Here is a 15,615-nt window from a genome sequence, read left to right as displayed (position 1 = left end):
TCTGTGGAGGGAGCTGAAGGTTCGAGTTGCCAAACGTCAGCCTTGAAACTTTAATGAATTGGAAAAGATCTGCAAAGAGGAGTGGGACAAAATCCCTCCTGAGATGTGTGCAAACCTGGTGGCCAACTACAAGAAACGTCTGATCTCTGTGATTGCCAACAAGGGGTTTGTCACCAAGTACTAAGTCATGTTTTGAAGAGGGGTCAAATACTTATTTCCCTCGTTAAAATGCCAATCAATTTATCACATTTTTGACATGCGTTTTTCTGGATTTTGTTGTTGTTATTCTGTCTCTCACTGTTCAAATAAACCTACCATTAAAATTATAGACTGATCATTTCTTTGTCAGTGGGCAAATGTAAAAAATCAGCAGGGGATCAAATACTTTTTTCCCTCACTGTACCTGCATTCGTTATTTATGCAAGTGTTGCACAATCCTACACTGTTCACTTCGCCTCATCACGCACTCATCGCTTACCTCTCTTTATTAAACAGGTCAAGTTGCACCGGCAGAGCAAGGAGATGAGCCAAACGATGAAGGAGAACGTGAGACCTCAACTTCGAGAAGCCAGAAGTCCAGCCAACCAGTCTCAAACCACCTTAACAAATGCAGCAACTTGTACCAATCAACTCACCACAGTACCAATCAACTCACCACTTTACCAATCAACTCACCACTGCTAGAAACTGACCCTTATAGAGTCCATGATCAAGACGCTGGCAATGTAGCGACGTGCAGTTGAACCGCAATGCCTCGTGAGGTTAACGTAAAGATACCAAAGTCCTGGTTTGGTCTGGACCGTCTGAAAATGGAGATGTAGAACGCGAGGCCTCAACTGTGTGGGCGTGGCTATAGAAATGTGGGCGTTGCTGGTGGTGGAGGGAGAGGCAACCAGCTGACCACGTGTCACGGTTGAGCCTCCCAGACACGTGGTAGCTTTAAGTTCATTTTGCAACGTGCACTGTCGTGCTGCCTCACAAGTGCCAGGCATAGAGACCCCGAATATTTACACAGAGACCCACAGATTCACAAAGTCACCCATATATTCACATGGACACCATAGATTCACATACAGTGAGAGAAATTTTTTTTTGATCCCCTGCTGATTTTGTACTGACAAAGAAATGATCAGTCTATAATTTTAATGGTAGGTTTATTTGAACAGTGAGAGACAGAATAGCAACAAGAAAATCCAGAAAAACGCATGTTTAAAAATGTTATGAATTGATTTGCATTTGAATGAGGGAAATAAGTATTTGACCCCTCTGCAAAACATGACTTAGTACTTGGTGGCAAAACCCTTGTTGGCAATCAGAGGTGAGACGTTTCTTGAAGTTGGCCACCAGGTTTGCACACATCTCAGGAGGGATTTTGTCCCACTCCTCTTTGCAGATCTTATCCAAGTCACTGTAGAGACCCAAAGGCCCCATAAAGACCCACTAAAGGACACAGAGGCACATAAAGCCAATGGCTAATATAGTGACCCATTCATGAAAATATAGACCAGTATACTTTATAGGAACCCATAGACTTAGATAGACACATGGTTGTGATTAAACTGGGCTCTCAAATGCGGTGAGCTTGATGGTCTCAGCCCGGTCACCAATGACTGCACAAAACAAAACCTATCGCATAAATTTGTCCCATCGTACCTCATTTGTCCGATAATTAAAACGTCTGCTTGGCTGCCGTGTGACAACGTCTCAAGGTGAGTCGTGCGAGGCGTTGCGAGCCCAGCTGTGTGGAGGGTATGAAGGGAACGCGAATGATTCTCACGACAGTCCAGTCCCTTGCACAGCCGTTTGTTTCACACACCGGGGTCACACCGCTCTGCAACATTTACAAGTGGATTCCTTGTGCCGTGATGTGATGCTGAAAGGTGAATTATATACTGTAAAAAAAGTTTATTTTTATATTCAAGTATAGCAAACTCTTCCCTCTCGTGGGTTTAGTTATCGCGGATTTGCAGTTTCGTGCCAAGTCTATTGAGGTACAGAGTTGGCCGATCGCGCCCCTGTGACTGGACCATTCGCGGTTGATCACGAGATTTCTGTACGCGTCGTAACTGCCATCTTGTCTCCATCGTGTCTCCGTTTTATCTCCATCTTGTCTCTGTCCCGTCTCCATCTTATCTGTCTTATCTCTATCTTGTCTCCCGTCCCTTCTCTCAAGTGGCCCATTGCGGGTCCCGGGTCACGTGGTGTTTCCAGCCTCGAGTGATGCAGTGAGGTTCAGCCGCCCGCCATTTTTCTTTCTATCGTGCGTTAGGAACCGTGAACCAACCCTCATTTTTCCCATTTACCCACCTGCCTCCGTCCATGTTTTTCAGCAAAACCCGACAACGTAGATTCCAAAGCCAACACAACGATGCTGAGTTGTTTTGGGGTTAATGGCCAGAATCTTGACATAAAACCCAGAAACAAACACGGGTCATTGTGATGGCTGCAATGACAACCTACCCCTATTGGTAGGAAATGCAGGCATACCACTTATATTAATTGTTTACCAAAAACGCATTTTGAGCGCTAAACGAGGTTTTGAGCGCTATACGATGTTCTGAATCAAACCAAACATTAAACTAATTTTCAATGGTACAGTATAATTTTTTCAAGTAGTGGTATCCCAAACTTTCGCAGCTGCTTAAATTCCCTTTTCACACCATCAATATGTAAACTCCCCCCCCCTCCCCCCTCGCAGGTCTGCACATGCTCCCCCCTGTACATCGTTCATCATGCTAAGTCCGCCAATTAAATGCTAATTTTTATGCTAATTCTTTTGTCAAGGCGCTCTGCTTCCTCTCACACAGCTTAAATGTCGCGGTCTGAGCTTGGCTGTGTTCACTCCAGCGCTGTCCTCTAGACAGTCTGGTCCCTTCACCTGATGAAGGCCACTTGTGTTGTGGCCTGAAACGTGAATTTTTTATTTTTGTTGTTTTTTACGTGACTTTACCAAATAAAACCAAAGAGTATCTATACGAGGTTTGTCTGTGTAGGGGATGTCCGAGCCATCATACAATCGCATCACACAGACACACAATCACTCAGCATAGCGCACACCAATCACACGCACGGGAATACACTAGACGGGGTTCAAGAGATTAAAGGGCACTGACGTCACACGCACACGACACGCGAGACAGCGATGTGGATTAGGAAGGAGGGTGGAGATGGAGGGTTTAAAAGAGGCTGTGAAATTCGTGTTTCGTGGTTTGTTTTGAGGAACGAGTGTGGCTCTTGTTTGAAGAATGAAGAAGTGCTTAAACAGCCTCCGACTTATCTATATCTGCTGGCAGCGGTGAGATGTCTCGCCTCAGCCAACGCAAGATCCCAAGGGGGGAGACTCGGCCACAAGACGCTCGAGGTGCCCGGGACGAGAATTGCTCAGAACCGGAACCGACGAGTCGGGATTCGTCCCCCGGCTCATCAGGGGGATCCGAGGCAGCTGCTCGCCCCGTGTGGGCACCTTCCTCCACCAACCCGGCGGTGCAGACCCAACCACACCACCACCACCGCAGATCATCCTCTCTAGGGATCGGAGGATGGATCAGCTGCTGGAGGCAGTGACCGCGCTGCTTCGCCGGCTAAGTCCTGAGGTCGAACGAGCGGGGGGAACTTCAGCCGCATCGCTTCCCCAGCGAGGGGACGAGAGCCACGTTCAGGCTTCCAGACCCGGCACTCCGCAGCAGCTGTCAGAGGATGGAGCAGCACCAGCGATGCCACCGACCGTGCATCCCGTAGGGGACCCGGGAGAAAACCCTGGCCTGTGCTCCTGACATCCACCGACAGCAGCAACTGACTTGGCAAGTGGCAACGGCACAGGGTGGGAGCGAGATTGAACCTGAAACTCGACCCGAAACTTCCGCGAGTTCAGGCGCTGGTCGGGACTGCGGTCTCGATCCCGCCTGGTGCGCAGGCCTTGGTGCCGCTTCGATATCGCACCCCGCTCGTCACTTGCCGGTCGGATGCGCCGCTCATCGTCTCCACGGTTCCATCGGTGGTTGGTCGCCATTGCTTAGCAGCATCTGACACAAGCGTGCGCAGGAATCAGCCGCTGTTCCTGGAGGTCCTTAACACGGCTGACACTCCCATTACAGTTCAGGACGGGATCTTGTTTGCAAATGTCAGTCCCATGCATTTGGACCCTGAGGCACAGACTGTCAACAATGTGCATTTGGACGGTCTGTCAGTCAGCGCAGAGGATATGTCATGGATAGATGCACTCCTGGCGCAGAACACCGATCTGTCGGCAAAGGAATCGGGGGAGCTCAGGACTTTGTTGCGTGACTTCGCAGACGTGTTCAGTAAGGGTCCCTACGATGTTGGTCGCACGACGCTGATGGAGCACCGCATTGATACGGGCGATGCGCCACCCATTCGACAACGCCTATAGGATGGGTTCTAGCAAGAAGGAGCTTGTGCGGCAAGGCATCTACGAGTCCGTGGAGGGCGCCGGTTGTATTGGTTAAGAAATCCTTGTGGTTTCGTGTAGACTTCCGGCGGCTGAACAAAGTTACCTTGGCGGACACCTACCCGCTCCCGCGCATAGATGACTCATTGGATGCGCTTGCAGGAGCAAAACATTTCTCCACAGTAGACCTTTTGGCGGGATTCTGGCAGTTACCACTAGATGCCGAATCCAGACCAAAAACAGCTTTCAGAACACTTCAAGGTCTCTTTCATAGGAATAGGTTTTACCCTTTTAACTGGCACAAAAAACTGACACCTTTATTCAAGGCATCATGTTTGCAATAACCACAACACAGGCAGTCAAAATGCAAACAAAAAAGACAACTCTGATAATAATATGCACTGTCCTTGAATTTGATTGGTCCACACCCGAGACGGCTTTTCTTAGAGCCTAGTCTCCATTGGTGTTGGACAAGAAGACGCCAAAAGGCGTACAACTCAAGGGTAAAACCTATTCCTGATAGGTAAACTCTGACTTTTTGCATAGCTATTTCTGTCACAAGCCAATCCCTCAGCTATTTCAATGCTAAATTCTCCTGCTTTTATACTTAAACTCCTTAGTCTAGAGGTTTCACGCCTCTCACCGAGCTTAAAAAGACACTACTAATCTTAACAGCGTTAATTCAAGCTCTGTCGTCCCGACAGTTCTGTTCTTTCACCTGATGAAGGCTACTTGTGTTGTGGCCGAAACTTCGTGAGAATTTTATTGTCTTATTTTATTTGATTTTATTATTTTGTTCTCATTCTACGTGACTTTACCGAAAGAACCAAAGAAAATGGGGCTCTTGAGCGGCTGCTGACGGACCAGGGCAGAAACTTTTCCTGCAAGCTTTTGCAGGAGGTGTGTGACATGATGGGTGTCAAGAAAGTGCAGATGTCCCCTTACCACCCACAAACGGACGGGATGGTAGACCGCTTTAACCACAAGATCTTGGGGATGCTGTGTCACGTGGTGAATGACCAGCAGACGGACTGGGATTTGCACATCCTTGGGGTTTTGACAGCCTATCGCTCGGCGCCGCATGCATTAATGAGATACTCACCCTTCTGCTTGATGTATAGAGGCGAGCCGAGCCCTCCGATTGAGACATAAGTATGCCAAGTTTGCAGTCGATGCCACATTGGGAAGTGGGTAAAAATAGAGTTACAAGATTTGAGGATACAATTTCAACCGAGAAGATGGATTCTGGTTTAGCAATCATTTGAAGGATTTGATAAACCATTTCAGGTCTTAATTGATTGTTCACGCTTACGGTGGCTTTCAGACCGCATCCATGATTTTCGTCTCCCCCCTCCTATTTTCCGAACATAGATGGACTCGTCCATCTGAATAACTGCCAAATCGCTCTCCGTGGTGCTAACGTTAAGAAAAAAACGCCACTATTTTCAAATTTTGTTGCTGTGGTTTTCACACCTGATGATGATTGCTTGTGTTGCAGTCGAAACGTCGTGAGAATTTAATTGGTTTATATTTTATTATTTTATTATTTATTGTTTCCTTTCTACGTGACTTTACCGAAAGAACCAAGAATATTAATCCCTGCAGTCACGAAAGCTTTAAATCAAAATACTCAAACTATGTTTAGATTATATTCTTGGTTCTTTCGGTAAAGTAACGTAGAAGGGAAACAATACAATAATAAAAATATATAACAATTAAATTCTCACGACGTTTCGACTGCAACACAAGCAATCATCATCAGGTGTGAAAACCACAGCAAGAAAATTTGAAAATGTTTAGATTACCAGATAAGACCCCACTGACCAGCTGTGTAGCTCATTTTCATAAGCGACCTGGGCCATCACTAATTATAGCAGCTCAGCCAAGTGGCCGATATCGTCATCATCACCACGTGACTGATATCGTCATCATCACCACGTGGACATTTATAGCAGCAGACAAAGACTCTAAACACATAGAGACCCATAGAAACCCATAGACACCCAGAGACCCATAGACCCACAGAGACCTTCACAAAAGTAAATATGGTCATTGTTTTGATTTAAAGCTTTCGTTACTGCAGGGATTCATATTCTTGGTTCTTTCGGTAAAGTCACCAGGTAGAAGGGAAACAATAAAATAATAAAAATAATTCTTGGTTCTTATTGTTTTATATTGTTTTATATTTTTATTATTTTATTGTTTCCCTTCTACGTGACTTTACCGAAAGAACCAAGAATGTTCATTTTTACCAGGTGTAAGACCCCACTGAGCTACTGTGTAGTTACTAATAATAGGGGTTTCCCCTTTTTTCTGGCAACAAAACTGAAACCTTCTTACGAGGATTTCATGTCACTGCATTAACCACAATACCTGCAGTCAAAATACAAACAAAAAACATACTTTGATAATATATGCATTGTCCTTGAAACTGATTGGTCCACACCAAGGGACGGCTTTCCTTCGAGCCTCGACCCAATTGGTGCTCGACCAGATGACGCCAAAAGGAATGCAGCTGCATTTTGACTGCAGGTATTGTGGTTAATGCAGAAATGAATCCTTGTAAAAAGGTTTCAAAAGGTTTCAGTTTTGTTGCCAGAAAAAAGGGGAAAAACCCTATGATTATATTTTGGTACTGGCAAAGGAGGTCTACTGTGTAGCTGTTTTATCAGAAGCGAGCTGGGCCATCACTAATTATAGCAGCTCAGCCAGGTGGCTGATATCGTCATCATCACCACGTGGACATTGATAGCAGCAGACAAATACTCTAAACACATAGAGACCCATAGAAACCCATAGACCCACAGACACGTATAGACACAGAGATCCATATAGACCCACACAGACCCATAGAAACCCATAGACACCCAGAGACCCATAGACCCACAGAGACCCATTCTAAAACTAAATATGTTCATTGTTACCAGGTGTAAGACCCCACTGAGCTACTGTGTAGCTGTTTTATGAGAAGCGAGCTGGGCCATCACTAATTATAGCAGCTCAGCCTGGTGGCCGATATCGTCATCATCATAACGTGACTGATATCGTCATCATCACCACGTGACTGATATCGTCATCATCACCACGTGGACATTGATAGCAGCAGACAAAGACTCTAAACTCGTGGCGATGTCGATTCTGAATGTGGAGGGGAAAACCCAGAGGACCTGGAGACAATCCACGCGACTACGGGGAGAGTAAACTCGCAAACTCCAAATACACAGCAGCAGCAGCAGGCGTCAGGGTCGGGATTGAAGCCACGACCTCCTGGACACCAGGCGAGGTGGTTGACATCTCTTGACTTAAAGCTTTTGTGTCTGCAGGAATTTATATTGTTCGGATATTTAGGTAAAGTCACGTAGATAGGTCCAAAGATCGCATGCAACGCAAGCGATGTAAACTTCGTAGTTTTAGTTTCTTTTGTTATTTTCTTTGAAGCCATCTACGTAACTTTACCCAACCATCCAAACAACATAGTTAACATCTGTGACGTAGTGTGTGCAGCACCCCACCCACCCCTTGGACTAGAAAACCCCAGAGTCTTCTCACTTCCTTCTGACTCACAGCCGCCGCTCTGTGGACAACCTCAGCTGGCTTCGTCGTCTACCACGGAGAGGGGTGGGGAGTGAAGCATCCATTGGGCTGTCAGAGTGACGGGGCAGGGAGCACCACCCACTGTGCATTGACACTCACTCACACAGGTGACAGCCACTCACTCACACACTCACTCAGGTGACAGCCACACACTCACACACTCACACAGGTGACAGCCACTCACTCACACACACACTCACACAGTGGTGGCAGCGACACACTCACACACACACAGAGGTGACAGCCACACACACTCACACACTCACTCACACAGGTGACAGCCACTCACTCACACACACTCACACACTCATTCACACAGGTGACAACCACACACTCACACACACTCACTCACACAGGTGACAGCCACTCACTCACACACACTCACACACTCACGCAGTGGTGGCAGCGATACTCACACACTCACACATAGGTGACAGCCACTCACACACATACTCACACACACAGGTGACAGCCACACTTACACACTTACACACACACACTCACACAGGTGACAGCCACTCACATTCACACACTCACACACACTTACACACTCACTCACACGCGGTGCCACAGAACGCGTGCATCGAGTCATCATCATTCACCCCAGGGAGCTGTGACTTGGGCCAACAACGGTGAGGATTAAACTCTGTGCGAGTGTTTAAGTGTGTGAGTGTGTAAGTGTGTGAGTGTGTAAGTGTGTGTGTGAGTGTGTAAGTGTGTGTGTGAGTGTGTAAGTGTGTGAGTGTGCGAGTGTGTGTAAGTGCACCCAGCCTGGAACAGGCGACGTGGTGACGTCACACTCACTTAATGGCGAGTGGCGGGTGTCGGTATGGATGTTGGACTTCTTTCGCACCGTACGTAGCCAACCGTGGCTAATCGCAGTTGCGTGTGAAGGACAACAATCTCAGCACAACAACAACAACAGCACTCACGTCTAAAGAAATTAGTGCTCAATCGAGAATATTTAAAAGTGGCTTCCCAATATCGCATGGAAGAGCGTTCCAGACGGCCGCAGAAGCGCATCTGAAAGCGTGCGAGGCGGTGTTTGTGTGTAAGTCGACTCAGCCTCAAATGTCGTAATCATCGCCACTGGGGAGACAAAGGCGGCCGGGCGTGGTGCTGCCCACCCACTTCCTCGTGTGCCACAGTGCAGGCCGGAGTAGGCTCTACAGGCCAACAGCGCTTGCCCCTGCAGTCTATTAGTAGAAGTTAGACTGGGATCGTTATTTTGGTATTTCACGCGCATACCTCTAAGGTGAGTGAACAACACCGCCAGGTAGGTGAGAGGCGTGCGTGCCATGCTGCCGTGGCCTTCAGCAGTTGAGGAACCGGTTGGACTGCGATGTGGTTACCGATCTAACCGGGAGATTTCGTTCCAATTTCATTAACTCACTCAGAGATTCAGACCTGTTGTATATATAGGTGTTATGAAAATTGATGAAAATAATGAAAATTAAATGAAATTTGAGATTTGCATAATTTATCCGAAATTATGTTAATTAGAGTAATTATGTGCATAAATTATGCTGATTTGAGGGATAATCTTATTAATTTATGCGAGTGGGCGTGGTTAGGATAATGCAGGTCGTTATGGATTATCAGGTCGAGCCTCGGTGACGAGGATTGTGTTATGAATTGGAATGACGCAATTAGTCGTATGCAGTGACGCAGGCGTTGTGAGCGTGAATGAGAGAGAGTCGATTCGACTCTGCTCTTTAATTCCGTATTATCGATAAGGATACGATTACTCTCGATTGAACATCACGAATTATGCGTGCTATGGATTATGTGTGGTGATAGTGTGCTTATGATAGGTCCCCAGTATTCAGATCTCATACGCAGAACAATATTATGCAGAATTTCAGGAAGAATCACACACAAACCTTCTGCATTAATCAATTTTATTACTAGCTAACTTTAATTTTTGGATAATATGAAAACTCAATCTCGGGATTTTGGAATTTCAACACAGCGTTAACATGATACCATCACGATTGCGTTGTTTCACCTCGATAGCGGCACCTGTGGTTAATTCCCGACGCGTAACGCAATCGATCGGTTGTTGAGAGAGAGAGATTAAAAACATGCGAACTATTCTATCAAACCTTAACTTTATAATATGCAAACTCGTATGCTTGAATTGTTACACAACACGGCACTTGGTTTTTGATTCGTATCCAATCCTTAATACATTCTGATATGCGAAGTTATTATGCTTGAAATCGTCAGCACAGTACCACGTTGATGTTCGTTCATTGATTCATAACGATTATGAATTTAAAGCGTTCGACTGTAATACTTCTAATTGCCTTATCAACACCACTCGATGGCCACAATGCTTCGTTACTTGAATTGTCACACAAAACAGCAATCGGTCACTGATCATGCGCGGCCCTTAATGCAATTATTGTCACGTTGTTAACAATAGGATGACTGATTATTATGCAACGCTACTCGTTGACAGGGCACTCCAACCAGTATTATTCTTGGAGGCACAAATATGCGTTTGAATTCTTATTTTATTCGTGGATACCGGCAAGATTATGCAGAAAGACAAATATTAACGAACGACTCAAGTATTCCTAATCAACTTCTCAACGCGACTCAATGGGTGGCGATGTTTCTTTTTGAGATCCTTATCTCGGGCCAATCTTTTAACTGATTGTGGCCAGACCCCTGACAGGGAACCGGTTGAACCCGCTCTCTATCCCCGCGAGCGGCGCTCCGTGGTGAGGAGTCAAGAATTAATCTTTGTTAATGGGTCAGTTGGTAATTTATGCGGTTAGAAGTACAGCCCCAGCACAATATTACAGAGAAAAATTATGAACACTCTTAAAAACGATGGATTATTCACTCGGTCGTTGCGATGTTTCCACAATCACGGATGGTTCAATGGCTTGAGGTTTTTAGGCTTTGTTAATGACCCGTGTGTGTGTGTGTGTTGAATGGTGTGAGTGGTGAAAGAGTAGGCCAATGTTCGGAATCGATTCTTTGCGTCAAGCAGACGTCTGGTTTGTGTGTAGTGGGGGGCAGTGTATCATACGTATCAGTTGATTCTTCTTTCAGTAGTTGGTTCGGACTCGACGGACGTTGGTGAACGAGTAGATGCGTTGTTGTAGCTGAGATGACCGTCTGGTAGACGGCGTTAGAAGCACGCCCGCAGCGGCGCGCTGGTGCTCCGTCGTCGGCGGTTGTAGATTGCAGGCTCACGATTCGCTCGTGGTGGCGCTGGTGCTGGTGCTGGTGGCACGCTGGTGGCGCGCTGTTGGTACGCGCTGGTGCTGATGCTGGTGCTGATGGCACGCTGGTGGCGCACGCTCCCTCTCCTTGAAGATGCGCGAACACGCCCGTGCTGGTTCGCTGACAGCAGTTTCTCTCCACTGCTGGCTGAGCTGCTGCACGCTCTTGCTTGGCGTTGCTGGCCGCGCTCTTTCTCCTTGAAGATGCGCGAAAGCGCCCGTGCTGGTTCGCTGACAGCAGTTTCTCTCCACTGCTGGCTGAGCTGCTGCACGCTCTTGCTTGGCGTTGCTGGCCGCGCTCTTTCTCCTTGAAGATGCGCGAAAGCGCCCGTGCTGGTTCGCTGACAGCAGTTTCTCTCCACTGCTGGCTGAGCTGCTGCACGCTCTTGCTTGGCGTTGCTGGCCGCGCTCTTTCTCCTTGAAGATGCGCGAACGTGCCCGTGCTGGTTCGCTGACAGCAGTTTCCTCCACTGCTGGATGAGCTACGCCGGCGCGCGCTCTTTCCGCTGCTGTAGCATCTGACGCTGCGCTCGCGAGCGACAGGTCAAGTTTTCTTCTGCTGAGTTGAGTTGAGATGAGTCTCCTTCTGTTGAGCTGAGTTGAGATGAGTCTTCTTCTGTTGAGCTGCCCCCGAGGGCTGATGAGTTTGCCCCGAGGGCTGATGAGCTGATTTCAATGCTGAAACGGCTTCTTTTAATGCCAAAAATCTCTCTCCTTCTCGGCTCCCCCTCACGAGGTGGAGCTATCTTTGATCTGATCGTATGTCGGTGGGGGGGGGGGGGTTCGTGTGTCGGTGGTGGGGGGGTTCGTGTGTCAGTGTGTGTGTTTGTGTGTGTGTCATTTATGACACGGTCCTGTTCGGGTCTTTCCTCATTCATAAACATCAAGACAACAGACACCTCGATTCATCTTGGTGGCGTCTGGTTGTCTAATCCCTCCACCCAGAGAGAGGGGCGGGTTCCCCCCCCCCCCTTTTCCGTACGCGTTCCGACGCACAAAGGAATGGTTAAGATTTTTTTTAAGTTTAACATTTCACATCACAGTTGGTATCTTATCATACACAGTTATGATCCTGCTTGTGATTCATAGTATTTGATTTATTTCCAAGTGAAGATGCTCTTCCGAGCGTATGCATTTTATCACGTGCTGCAGGGAAAGACAAAGGTGGTCGGGAGAGACAAAGGTGGTCGGGAGCACCTCTTTATACTTTCGACTTATTTTTCTCAAATACCATTTGGTCCCATGTTCGCCAAGACTCGTGTTTGTAACTACGTCTTCCCGACACCTCTCGGTTTTACCGAGGTTCGAATTGTTATGATGGAATTATTAAAAAGAAAAATAATTATCATCCTGAGTTTAAGAGGTCCATTTCTTGATTGTTGGAATCCATATCCCTTGGTTCTATAAGGTTCTATAATGGAATGTCGTGTAAGGTTAACACGTTGTTATTATTAATATTATTTTGCAATTTTCTTTAAAACTTTCTTTGCCTGGTTGCCGTGTGTGGGGTGGGTGCGTCTCCTCATCAAACCCGGCTGGCTTTTCCAGATGGCCCCTTGTGATAAGGTGTAATTCCTGCTTCTCCGCGCTGTGAGAGAGACAAAAGGTGGTCGGGGTTGCTTGGAATATTGTTTAAACTCTTTCGCAAGTTTGCTCGTTGTCTCATTCCTTCTCGATAACCTTTGATGTGACTCGGTATTCTTGCTCCAAGCTTTGTTTTAACAGTAAAAGTATTAAAGGTGAAAATCATTTGATAGCGAATTAATCATTGGATAATAATTCACTGATGTGTCTGGTGGCCTGTTCTTAATTGGAGTGAGCGTTAGGACCGCTAACTTTAGCTTATTCTTGTTATTGCATTTTAAATTTGAACTGTTGTTTTAAAAAAAAAATAGTTTAACCCGTGGGCGTCCTCATTTCTGGCTTGCGGGAGGGCTTCCCTCTGCGTGACCTCCCTTAGGGCACATCAAACTCTTGTTCATCTGGAGATCTTCGCAGATAGCTGCTAACATCCTCGCCTCGAGAGTTTTATTATTTCTTTATTTACTAATGGCCTGTTTATGACCGACATCTGGTTTATCGTGTGCCTGGCTTACGGGTTTGATTCATTAAAAAAAATATATATTGTTTGTCACGAAAGAAAGGAAAAAGAAATCTAGGTGTATGCATCCGTAAATATTCTTATGGATATTAATTGTGGAAAAAGGGCCGTATACAACAGACCCCATTCAAAGTCATTGTCCCTTATGATTGAGGTCCTTTATTTAACCACCAGCTGAGAGAGCTCCCATTGAGATTCATTGTCCCTTGTGATTGACGTCCTTTATTTAACTACCAGCTGAGAGAGAGCCCCCATTGAGATTCACTGTCTCGTGTTGATGAGTCTTGCTGCATGGTGAAGTGGGGAGATGTGACCATGCCAAACGATGAATTAATTTGTAAATTGTTTGTAACTTGTTCATTTTACAGAATTTCTGTCTGCCTTTCGTCAAGGAATGGCCCCAACTTCTCCACTCGGAATAATCAAAGCAACAATAATATTCATACTATTATTAATTGGTAAGTAGCATCATCACCACCATGTTTAGCCTGTAACAGGCTGTTGGGGAAAGCTTCTGAGCGTGGCTGAGGGTGGAGGGACTGGAGCAGGGGGCACGTGGGGGGCACGTGGGGGACACGTGGGGGGCACGTGGGAGGCACATTGTCGGCACGTGGGGGGCACGTGGGGGGCACTTGGGGGGCACGTGGGGGGTTGCGCGATGGTACAAAATACCCAGGCAGGTGCTTAGTTTTGGTGGGGCTGATGGTAAGGCCCCACCTCTTAGTGGCACGCTCTAGGTACAGCAGCAGCGACTCCAACTCCTCCTCTGAGTGAGCAGCCAATTACCAGATCATCGGCATATATTACGTGGTTGACCAATAGGGAGCTATCCCTTGATGCACCCGGGCTTCGATCAACCTCCCATTGTATCTGTACCAGATGGAAATTCCTACGGTACAGCCATCAAAGGCTTCATGGACTACGTGGTCGAAAAATATGTTAAATGATGTGGGAGCCAGAGGACATCCCTGTCGCACCTCAAAGTGAACAGGGAATGGCTCCGACTCCCGGCTACGTAGTTTTACCTGGACCCGCTCACCATCATGAAGGTCCTTAATGATCGTGAGCAGAGGGTCAGGGGCTCCAAAAGCACGAAGAACAACCCAGAGCCCAGGCCTACTGATGACATCATAGGCCTTGACCAGGTAAATAAAGCAGAGATGTAGGTCTTGTTTGAATTCCCTACACCTCTGCTGTAGCAAACGGACAGAAAATATGGCATCTGTGCAGGACCGCCCTTTCCTGAAACCACATTGGGGCTCCACAAGCCTCTCCTCAACGTGCCTGGCAAGGTGATGTTGATTAATTCTTGCCAGAACCTTTCCCAGAACACTGAGGAGTGAGATTCCCCTGTAGTTGTTACAGTCTGTGCGGTCCCTCTTCTTAAAGAGGGGGACCACCAGGGCATCCTTCCAGTAGTGCGGAATCCGTCAAAGTGGTCCAGACTGTTGTTATGATGTCATGTAGGGCAGCCTGTGCACAAACGCCACCCTCCCTCCGCATTTCGCTTGGGAGATCATCTCTGCCCGGTGCCTTTCCTGATCTCAGACTCTGGATCACCTTCAGTACTTCCTCAACAAATGGCACCTCTGCCAGCCACTAACAGGGGGTGACTTCTTCCAAAATATGAGGCACCGCAGCCTCAGCAGGGTCATCCCCACTTTGTGCCACGTTGTTTTCCTGGCTGAGGGATTTCCCCTCCCCCAGTACCTCACAGAAATGCTCAGAAAATCTGCAAACCTGTTCCTGGGGGTTGGAGATTGGATCAACGTTTTTCCCCCTAATGATGGTAATAGGTGTGGCGCTGCAGGTTACTTTTTTGATGGAGTTTAATAGGGATTTGTGATCGCGGGCCACTGAGGCAGACTCCATCTCCTCAGCAACCCGTGACCATTACCCATCCTTGCAGTGCCTCACAGCTCTCCGAACCTCCGAGCGAAGGCCGTGTTAAGCCTCTGCATTCTTTGACGTGGGATGCTGTGGACGATTAGAGGGGGCCTGTCACTTTTTCTAAACCATCCTGAACACCTCCTCTGTCAGCGAAGGTCTCTGGGGAGGTCTGGACCGCGTACCCAAAGCAGCCATTGCAGCTGCATGAGTCACAGTCCTAAACCTCGAACATTTACCCTCAACATCAGGAGGAGTGGGGGACGATGCCAACCCCAGCCGCAAGCGATGATGAAATTCTCGCGAGCAACTTCCATCAGCTAGCTGAGACGAGGAAAGGGGTCCTGGGTGTACACCCACCACCGGAGCGGAAGAATGGCAGGCAC

The 15,615-nt window shown here is 47.3% G+C and overlaps 2 protein-coding genes across 5 annotated transcripts in view; both read left to right on the top strand.

The window, feature by feature from the left end:
* Positions 1-2,975, top strand: part of LOC142906972 (junctional adhesion molecule-like) — a 33,289-nt gene extending 30,314 nt beyond the window's left edge. For all 4 annotated transcript variants that reach the window (XM_076055833.1, XM_076055831.1, XM_076055832.1 and 1 more), the window contains one exon: positions 496-2,975. The gene's annotated coding sequence lies outside the window, so the exon portion shown is untranslated. The remainder of the gene's footprint in view (positions 1-495) is intronic.
* A 4,995-nt stretch (positions 2,976-7,970) lies between these two features.
* The window catches only part of LOC142906971 (junctional adhesion molecule-like), a 49,424-nt gene continuing 41,779 nt past the window's right edge, over positions 7,971-15,615 (top strand). Inside the window, exons 1-2 of the mRNA XM_076055830.1 lie at positions 7,971-8,634; positions 13,711-13,800. Of these exons, the coding sequence (XP_075911945.1) occupies positions 13,737-13,800 (64 nt within the window). The 5' untranslated portion in view covers positions 7,971-8,634; positions 13,711-13,736. The remainder of the gene's footprint in view (positions 8,635-13,710; positions 13,801-15,615) is intronic.

The sequence above is a fragment of the Petromyzon marinus genome, chromosome 73, assembly GCF_048934315.1.
Source record: "Petromyzon marinus isolate PM22_M1 ecotype Great Lakes invasive population chromosome 73, UKy_Petmar_22M1.pri1.0, whole genome shotgun sequence".
NCBI classification, from domain to species: domain Eukaryota; kingdom Metazoa; phylum Chordata; class Hyperoartia; order Petromyzontiformes; family Petromyzontidae; genus Petromyzon; species Petromyzon marinus.
The sequence above is the reverse complement of the archived record's forward strand: the minus strand, read 5'-3'. Positions and strand labels throughout refer to the sequence as shown.